Source organism: Barbus barbus (assembly GCF_936440315.1).
Source record: "Barbus barbus genome assembly, chromosome: 6".
In the NCBI taxonomy this organism is placed as follows: Eukaryota; Metazoa; Chordata; class Actinopteri; order Cypriniformes; family Cyprinidae; genus Barbus; species Barbus barbus.
In genome coordinates this window covers 8490712-8501411 of record NC_136734.1, presented here as the reverse complement: position 1 = coordinate 8501411, position 10700 = coordinate 8490712, and the positions used below count along the sequence as shown (strand labels likewise).

The window sequence follows — 10700 nt, the reverse complement described above, 5'->3', positions numbered from 1 at the left end:
AGTAATTTTTGCTTATTAGAATGAAAAATGTGTTTATTTCAAACCTTTTCTTTCCGTAAGAAGTCATCACTGTATTTATGTTTTTAGCTTTTTATGACATTAGGTTCACAGTCGTAGTGCTGCAGATTATGCTTGAGGTCATAACCATACTGGAGCAGCAGTAAAATAACAGCAAATTTTCATTTTTGGTTGTATCTTATCAGACGTCAGTAAATATTTATTAAAACTCATGAGTTCCCAGACCAAATCAATAGTTCATTTATGGCCATCTTAATTTTGTCAAAATAAATACTGTTTTATAATATATAATTCAAACCTGATTCCTAAGGCCAAAACGATCGTGGCCGGTTATAGTTATACCTATATGTATATAATTCTATATACAAAGAGAGAGAAAAAAAAGACGATGACACCTTACGCCATAATAGAAAATATTTTATTGTTAAAAATAAATTAAAACTGGAGGAAGAAAAGAAACAGAGAGAGAGGGAGAGAGAGAGAGAGAGAGCGAGAGAGCGAGAGAGAGAGAGAGAGCGAGAGAACGCATGTAAACAAGGCTAGTTTCTCTGTACAACACCAGCCAAAATTGCTATCCCTCTGTTTAAGGAAAGACTTGAAAGAAGAAAGACAATAAGCATCCAATAATGCATTAGTGTTGGCCAAAATAAATGGCACTGCAGCATCCACTTTCCTTGTGGCTGAGTCCCCAAAGTTTCTCTGTATGACACTTGGGAACCATAGAGCGCTAGAGAGAAGTTACAGCAACATACAGCATAAGAACTGACCTCCAGATGACAGATTTCAATACATGTGCATAGAGGACAGCACAAATAAATACACAATTTTAAAACAGTTGGGAATGCTTATGATACATTGGTGAAGAGCTTGGTAATTCTGCATAAAATTAAATCCGTAATTAATACTGGCCAACCAGTTTACAATTCCTAGGATTGAAATGAATGTGTTAATCCGTGTAGTATACTTCCTTTATACTAATGCTGATGAATCATAAAAGACTAAGAATAAAATATGTGATGCAACATGAAAACATCAAAATGAAAGGAAAAAGATTTAAATAAGCAGGACTTGTACCAGAATAACCAGACTTCTCCTCGTAAGCCATGTGGGCTTCTCTGTAGAATACGCCAACAGGCCTAGAGAGGAAAAACCTTGACAAACGGTTTAGTAATGCAGCTTTTTAGGAACTTCCCAAGGGAAAGATTCACGGCCAAAGTGGCCGTAAGCAGCAGTCTTCTGATATATTGGCTTCTTCAGCTCCAGCTCCCTAGAACACATCAGCCATGGATTATTGACTGGTCAAAATACAACTGCATGAATTAATCATGTAGATGATACTTCAAGTGCACAGTTGAACACCCAGCCAGCCAGAGAGGAGATGAAGCGATCACTTACCGTCACACTCACTAGTTGGCCTGAAGAAGGAAACTGCAGTATGAAATTAGAAAGCAAGTCTGATAGATAGCAAACACTAGCTAACCACTTGAACCAGTTCACTTTGAATCCAGAGAGGAAACATGATGGCTCCATTCCAAACCTGCAGCTACCTTCTAAGGCAACATCCTAAGCAGAGTGGAAGCTTGTAAGTGACTGAGTACCATCTAAAAAAGAAAAGAAAAATGCCCATCTTTCTACATTACCAGTTATCTGACTGCTTTTTACAGAGAGCTCACACTTTGCTGTCACGTGTGTAATTATTACCTGTTTTGGTATTAATATTCACACATTATCTCTTAGTTTATGTAACAATCATGCTATTAAAAATATGACAATTCAAGTAATTTAGTCTTAGTTTTACAGCATTACTTCTCAGTTTATAAATGTTTAATACTTGAGGAAAGTTTGTGGTCCGTAAGATTCTTTCTTAAAGAAATAAAGACATGTATAATAGTAATAGACATTTGTAATGTTATAAAAGATTTCAAATATATGCTGTTCTTTTAAACTTTATTCATCAAGGAATCCATGATTTCCACAAAAAATTATAAGCAGCACAACTGTTTTTGATAATAATTAGAATTTTTTCTTAAGCAGCAAATCAGCATATTAGAATGATTTCTGAAGGATCATGTGACACTGAAGACTGGTGTAATGATAATCACAGGAATAAATTGCATTTTAAAGTATCAAAACAGAAAACAATTACTTTAAACTGTAATGATATTTCACAATATTACTGTTTTATTTGTGATCAAAAATAAATATAGCCTTAGTGAGCTGAGGAGCTTTCTTTCATAATCATTAAAAACATCTTACAGACCCCAATCTTTTAAACACTACTGTAGTTCCCTTTCCTGTATTTTCCTGTATTTCGTTTCTTGCTTTAATTTTATTATCAACTGTTTTTGTGCTGTCCTGAAGCTTGAATAATTACTTAGAAAATGTTGAATGAGTTTGCTAGAACTACTATCAGCTTTCTGACTGAATCAGGAGATGCAAAGACCCAAAGAAAAAGGAAGCACAGGCAGAAGCAGAAGAAAAATGAATGATTCACTCCAATCTGTGTCAAGCTGAAAGATGAAGGAATATGAAAGGCTTCGATCACAGGCTAATGTGTTGAGAGAGCAGCCGTTACCTCACAATGACTCCTGGACGAAGATCAAAGTTTTTCTTGACGATTTTAAGCAGCTCCTGCTCACTCTTCTGGGACGTGCCATAGTGGAAGATGGAAATGGAAAGAGGATGGGCCACTCCGATGGCATAAGAAACCTGCATCATTGTGAATGCAATTTCATATATGAATGAACTTCATATTCAAAGTATTATACTTTCTGAGCAAAATGCGAAATATCTTGCCAAATTACCTGCACAAGAACACGCTTGCACAGTTTAGCCTTCACTAGAGATTTGGCCACCCAGCGGGCAGCATATGCCGCAGAGCGGTCCACTTTGGTGTAGTCCTTTCCAGAGAAAGCTCCTCCTCCATGGGCTCCCCAGCCTCCATAGGTATCGACAATAATCTTACGACCAGTCAGGCCGGCATCACCCTGCGTGAATGGAAAAATATGTTTGAGTTACAAATCTGGGTACTCACTGTGTGATCCAACTGATTCCTCATTGCTTTGCATGCAGTTTACCAAAACAATATGAAAAACATTAGCATTCATATCATGTTTTGTAGCTTGTCAAAGACTTAAAAATATATAAAATATGTGAGAAATCTAATCATTTCCATGCATTTCTACTGTTATTTCGATTATGAGTCAATTCAATTTGACCCAGATATTTTGGTTAAAATTAAAAAAAAAAAAAAAAGGGGGAGAAATATGTGGATGCTTTGTGATGACATAAAAGATGTTTTTGCATAGTTGCCAAAAATCTAAATTTATTTGGAGTAATTTTTTTTTATACTTTCTACTTCAGAATGTAATGTTTAATTCAGTGTTACTTGCCATTTCATTATTTGTGAAATTAACTAACAATTTCTGAGTAAAAATTGCTTCAAAGTAAAGCATTTTTCAACATGTAGTACAAACAACTACAACAAATATAAATTGTATAGAACATTATTTGTACTTAGTTTAAGTAGTATTCATTGCTATTTGCACCCTTTTTGTCGCATTTGTTGCACTAAGTGCAAATAGCAAAGGATTCTATTAACTAAGTGAAAATAGCAGTATTTTTTAATGATATGCCATTTACACTGAGTGCAAATGGCTATAGATTACACTATGTTAAAATAGCAAGATTTTCTGCCATTTATACTACTTACTGAAAATAGTATCTGCACCTCTGTATTGTAGTACATTATAAAACAGTACGCAATAACGTATTGAGTGTAAATTATTGTTTTCAAATTAGGTTATTATGGATGCCACCTTATTGGGACAATCCCTACACCTACCCTAACCCAACCCTATTATTTCCTTCATTTTTACGACTAGATACGAACGGACGTCTTTCCGATGCGATATGAGATTTGAAAAGGGAGAAAAAAAGTTTGGCAAAAGGTGGATTCGAACTCGGGTCGATCGCGACATAAATTACGTGCCTTACCATCTACACCACTGAAACTGATGTTGAACTAGCGTCTTTTTGCATTGTTGACTATCCCAATCACACGTTGGTGGGTGGAGTTAGTGTAAATAGCCTTTGCCAACGAGGCGGGATATTTGCACTTAGTGTAAATAGACACTGCGTTTGTGAAACTGTGATTCTCATACTTTTCAGTGCTGCAGACCAGTAATTGAGATCCAAACTAACAACCAAAAACACTGTGAAACTCAATGAAGAAACTGTGAATTATCCTTCAAGTCGTCAATTTCAAGTAAACTTAGTGTGTTTTATTTTGTAAGTTCCAATTTAATATTTTAGCTTTGATAAGCTACAATAAATGTTTTTTACTTGACGATTTTAATTTTCAGTGTTGATTTTTGCCAAATCGAATGGAAATGAATGACGGTCAATTTGATCCCTAACACAATCAATGTACCCAACATTTGTAAAGCCTTACTAAAACACATCCATGTGTCAAAACTTTGCATGCACATTTAGGACCCTATTCACAAAATTTCAAGAAGAAATAAATATTTCAAGAGGTGTTTCGAGCTGTTTAAAAAGCGGATAAAATGGACGTAAGCGGATAAAACACGATATTTGATTTCAGTTTATAAGAAAAACAAATAACACTTCACAATTCATTTATGTAACACTCAACTTTTAGTAAGTGTAAAATCTAGAAATTCCACCAAAATCAAAACCGGTTTCTACCTGAGGGCCTCCGATGACAAAGCGACCACTGGGCTGCAAGTGATAAATGGTATCGTCGTCCAGATAAACAGAGGGCACCACAGATTTAATGACTTTATCTTTAAGAGCATCGCGCATTTCATCAAGGCAGATGTCTTCATCGTGCTGCACAGAGATGACAATAGTGTGGACGCGCACCGGCAGCATGGCGCCACACTCCTGTCTGTACTGCACAGTAACCTGTTTTCAAAGAGTCATGTTGCACTGTCAGGAAACGCAGTCTTCACAAGTACCTGCATGCAAGCACTTCTAGCTATGTAAACTCAATTTCACACATTTTTGTGTTTCGAAATGCTGTTCAGCAGACCTGAGTCTTGGAGTCCGGCCGGAGCCAGGGCAGGGTGCCGTTACGCCGCAGTTCAGCCAACTTGGCATTAAGTTTGTGTGCGAGCACGATAGTGAGTGGCATGCATTCCTCTGTCTCATCAGTGGCATAACCAAACATTAGACCCTAAATAAAGCACAAAACAGAACATATTAATACTGAAATGTTATTAAAAGAGTTGCATTTACAGTTCTAGGACTGCACTGGCTTACCTGGTCGCCAGCCCCAACATCCTCTTCATTGCGGTCCAAATGAACACCCTGGGCGATGTCTGGAGACTGCTGCTCCAGAGCCACCAGGACATTACAGGTCTTATAATCAAAGCCTATGGGTTCAAGAGAGAAAATTTGGTCATTTGGTATATTGACCATTCATCTGCTCCTATTTCAATTACATTACAGTAAAATCTCCACACATCCAGTTACACTACTCTTCAAATGTTTGGGGTAATTCACTTTTTTTTTTCTTTTTGAAAGAACTTTTATTCAGCATAGGTGCATTAAAACGATCAAGACATTTATAATGTTACAAATAAATGCTGTTCTTTTGAAATTTCTATTCAAAGAGAAAAATGTATCAGTTTCCACATAAATATGAAGCAGCAAAACTGTTTTTAACACCGATAATAATCAGACGTGTTACTTGATCAGCATATTAGAATGATTTCTGAAGGATCATGTGACACTGAAGACAGAAGTAATGATGCTGAAAATTCAGCTTTGATCATAGGAATATTAAAATATATTCAAATACAAAACAGTTATTTTAAAAATAGTTATAATATTTCGCACTGTTACTATAAATCAATATTGTAATAATTTCAGTTACATTATATTGTTTTCGCATTTGCGATTAAATAAATGCAGCCTTGGTGAGCAGAAGAGACTTCTTTCAAAAACTCTTGCCAACTCCAAACTTTTGAATGGTAAATGCTGCAGCATGGATAATAAAATATATCCTCAAACCAACCCTTGGATGAGTCGTCATAGCCAATGTGTTTAATGGTGTCACGGACCACCTTTTGATAATCAACAACAGCACGAGACGTCACCTCTCCTGCCAGCAAAATCATTCCAGTCTTGGCTACAGTTTCTAGTGAAAAAAGAAGAACAAAAAAAGACCATGAAACATTCATATTAATGATATTGGAAAAGGACATGCAAAATATTCAGGCAAGCTCAATGATTCTGAAAATCCACAGAAATCAAAGTCAACATACCGCAAGCCACTTTTGCATCTGGGTCTTGCTTCAGGTGAGCATCCAACACAGCATCACTTATCTGGTCACATATCTTATCTGTACAATGAAAACAGGAACATTCATTACTATTCTATATAGATTTGTCAGAATCCACACTGCATTTGCTTGTTGTCCATCAGTTGTGCTTGGGAATTAACTCGAGCCAAATACACTACGCTTATACAAATAAGGAGCAGGAGGCAAAAAAAATCTCCAAACTTTCAATAAATAACAGCCTATATATTGTTCATGGTTATTTCACAAACAAAACAATAAAAGCACAGCACAATAATAAAAAAAAGTTAGTTATAAAACTACATTATAAAAGTAGTATTTTATCTGTGGTCTTTATAGTTCACATTTAAAGGACCAGTATTTGAAAATTAAATTATGACTTTTCATTGGTACATACAACTTAGCCATGTATTTATTTATTTATTTATTTATTCATTCATGCAAATTTATATATAAATTTTGCTCCAACAAATGCTTACATTGTCTATGATCCAGTCACTTGCTATTTTGTATTCTAAGGTACAGTTGTTCTCTCTTAAATTCAAAAAGCCTTGCTTGTTTTATTTTATTTATTTATTTTTGACTGTCTGTTTAACTATAAATACCAAACTGAAACTACTATATATATATATATATATATATATATATATATATATATATATATATAATATAAGAATATAAATATATACACATGTAAATACATGTAAATATTTTCATAATATTTACGGTATGTGTGTGTATGTGTATTTATATATACATAATAAATATACAAAGTACACATACATATATTATGTAAACAAAAACGTTTATTTTGGATGCGATTAATCGTTTGACAGCACTAATACATATACATTTATACACACACACACACACACACACACACACACACACACACACATAGACACACACACACGTTTGAATATAAGTTGGAACTTGCTAAAACTAAACTGAAATTTAAAGTGTCTGAACATTTTAAAATGCAAAACTATAATAATTTCAGCGTGACTTTAAGGGTTATTTTGGAGAAGGAGGGGGGTGGGCTCCCAGTCTTCGCAGATTTCACTGTTGGCGGCAAATGCAGCGTCGTTTTCACGGTGGGCGGAGTCTGCGCTCAGACCTCATATTTGATCCCACGTGTAGCGCGAGGCTGTGTCTCAAAACCTGCTGATCTGCCTACCTAGACTACCTTTATGGGCATGAGAGGAGTTTGCAGCGTCAGCTGAGATGAGTGTGCATGTGTTTGAGACAGAGTGAACGCGACTGTTGTGCTCAAAATGCTGTCTATGATGGCCGCTCATTAGTTTTTGACACACAGCCAAAGAAACCAAGTAACTTACAATAGTTTTTAAATCTACGGCGCATCAGAGTAGCTACGTTCATTTAATCTGAGCATTGAGTTATACTAAATGATATGTTTCCAAACAAAAGCAAATACAAAGTTATTTTAGTAAAAATATGGTAAGAAAAAAAGCTACTAAGAATAATAATGCGACAGTACAGTGCAGAACAGGTGCTGTTATATAATAGCGAAGCTGAATAAGTTACTGTAAAAGTTTGTTTGGACGTTTTACCTGGATGCCCCTCTCCAACGGACTCCGATGTAAACAAGAAGCAGTCCTCCTCAATAAGAGAGTTGTGGAAACCGTTCATCTCTCCGTTCATCATTTTTAGTTTCTCTTTTGCAGTACTTCAGCACACCCGTTGGGAAACCGCAGGAGAAGTGTCACCCCTCCGAGGAACGTGACAGTATTTATGGAGCAGCCCGCCTCGCATCACGAGGGGCCCGCACTCATTCGTCCTGTCAGGGGACAGGACGATACCATGTCGCGAGGAGGAGGGTTTGGCACAGAAATCTGTGGGGCAGTATGGTAATATGCCATGATGACGTAAACTTGCATGGGATTGCATCTTCTGCGAAGTCCATGAACTTGCGCAACGTGCTGTTATAACGAACACTTGAAAACATCATTAAAAAGGTAAAAATATATATAAATAAAAATATATATACATACCTTTAACTTTATGGTATAGCCTAGCCTATGTAAATATTGTACCATTAACTCTAGGCTATATGTACAAACTCTTGCGCAACTCTTGTTGATAACAACCAAGACTTGAAAACATCACTATGTCATGTTTTCACAAACACTTATAGGCTAGTACTACATTAATAATACATTTTTGTACAATGGTAGGCTATATTCAAGTTCATTGGGGTGTTATGTAATCAACATAAGACACAAGACTTAAACGATCATTAACCATTACTTGTTATGTTTCACACACACTTTTATAGCTAATAGACTTCTGAATTAAGCAAATGTGTATGCAAATTATGCATGTTTTGGACATTTGGTACCATGGTAACCTTATTCTTTGAAGAACATTGGAGTAAACAGCATGACATATGGATGTGAAATCCACGAGACACACTCTTGTGCAACCTGTAGTGGTAACAAACACCATTAACTATAGCTAGTTACAATTTTACACATATATGATCATGGACTAATAGGTTACTACAAAAACAGAAAGTACCAGAATGCACCATGACAAAATCATGAGTACAATATTTTATTATTTGACCTTGGAGTGTCATGAAAATGTCATTGTATATGAATATAAACTCCATGTGAACACACAGTCTTGCGCAACCTAACAATGAACACTTTTAATGTTGGCTCAGGGAAACCAAAATGCAATTACTAGAGATAAAATGGATGCCCTACAGCTCTAGCTCCTTATCAGCTGTCCTGATGTGATTTGAAGAAAGGTAAATTGTACGTCTGCTTCTTACTTAAGCATTGTTTCTTTTATTGAAATGGCCTAGAGCGTTGTCAAATTCTGCCCATTATTTCTCAGCACTGAAAAATGACACGTAACCGAAGCAAAGTTACAGTTCGCTAAACATTGATATTGATCTAAACTGAAGCCATCTCTGAACATTAGCTTGTCACATCCTCTCAAATGAGTCATGTCATTAGTACCTTTTGTACCTTCATTCAAAAATTCAGAAATTATATCAGAAGGATTTATTTTATTTTATATTTTATTAAAATTTATTTGAAAGAAATTAATATTTTATTTGGCATGGATGCATTAAATTGATTAAAAGTGACAGTAAAGACATTTATACTGTTACAGAAGATTTCTATTTAAAATAAAGGTTGTTCTATTGAACTTTCATCAAAGCATCCTGTAAAATGCATCTTGGTTAAAATATTAAGCAGCACAATGTTCTCAATATTGATAATAATCAGAAATGTTTCGATACATTTCGATTTTTCAAAATTTCAAAACAATTTTGAATGAATTATTATAAACCAAGAAACAAGTTAGGCTACAAGAGTTAAAAGCAGGTCATGACACCTCATGCGTGTTCCTCATCTGACACTTGATGGATACCAAAGTGCAATGGTTATGTCATTAATTGTTACATAGTCCATTCACTCTATTGTTTAGAAGATTATAATACAGGTCATTAGACTGAAACAATCACCTAGAGATAAAAATGGAAGCAATTAAAGCCTGCAGAATTGCATTCAAAACTACCATGATGAACGGTATACTTGCAATTGAACTATGCAATTTTGAATAATAATAATTTTATATCATTGCAATAATGTGTGATATTTGTCACATGCCATTATGGTTTATTTTCTTATATACTATTATATATTCAATGCACTGTTTTATTATTGCTGTATGTAAAACTTGCAATACCTCTGAAGCAACTTACAATACATTTGTCACAGATCTGCCAGGTTCTGTCACAGCCAATCACAGCGCACTCCCTCACCTGAGTACTGATCACACGCACCTGCACATCATTGAACCACTCATTAACCATGCCATATATGCACACACCTCACAGCACTCCAGTGTCTGGTCTCGTTCATGTGAAGAGGACTGCCATAGTTATCACAGCTCTATGCCTGCTACTTACCTGCAGTGTCTCCTCCCGAGTGTGTTCTCCAGTGATCCCCAGTCGGTCTGCTCCTGTGTTCTGTCTCAGTCTGCCATCTTGGTGAGGTGTGTGTCCAGTTCGTGTTCCAAGTTTCCTGTCAAAAGAAGATACTCAGGTTAACACTTCTCCAGATTACCGAAGACCTCCAGGATAACCACTTACCTGTCTCGCTCCTTGTTGCTCAGCTATTTGTCAATAAATACCTGTCAATTAATCCATCTCTCTGTCCGAGTCCTACTTCTGTAACATACATTACACCTTCTGAATAAACTGATTAGCTTGTATCTTTGGAATAAAGAGCTTTTAGAATTAAAAACCTATGGGAAAATATATATATATTTAACACCCCTACCCACCCCCACAAAAGCAGGATGGTAGTGATCTCA

The 10700-nt window shown here is 35.8% G+C and overlaps 1 protein-coding gene across 2 annotated transcripts; it reads right to left on the bottom strand.

Annotated features, from left to right (window-relative positions):
• Positions 1-417: 417 nt before the first annotated feature.
• Positions 418-8072, bottom strand: LOC306871271 (S-adenosylmethionine synthase-like). 2 transcript variants are annotated; one of them, XM_079419075.1, is made up of 9 exons: positions 7919-8072; positions 6312-6389; positions 6062-6184; positions 5305-5417; positions 5075-5218; positions 4729-4947; positions 2823-3005; positions 2594-2727; positions 418-1285 (listed from the first exon to the last, which is right to left on the bottom strand). In XM_079419075.1, exons 1-9 carry the CDS (start codon positions 8010-8012, stop codon positions 1183-1185), a joined length of 1191 nt encoding a protein of 396 aa, XP_079275201.1. In that variant the 5' UTR covers positions 8013-8072; the 3' UTR covers positions 418-1182. The 2 variants fall into 2 exon arrangements, with proteins under 2 accessions (XP_079275201.1, XP_079275202.1); XM_079419076.1 differs by lacking the exon at positions 418-1285 and having other exon boundaries at positions 2578-2727.
• Positions 8073-10700: the final 2628 nt, after the last annotated feature.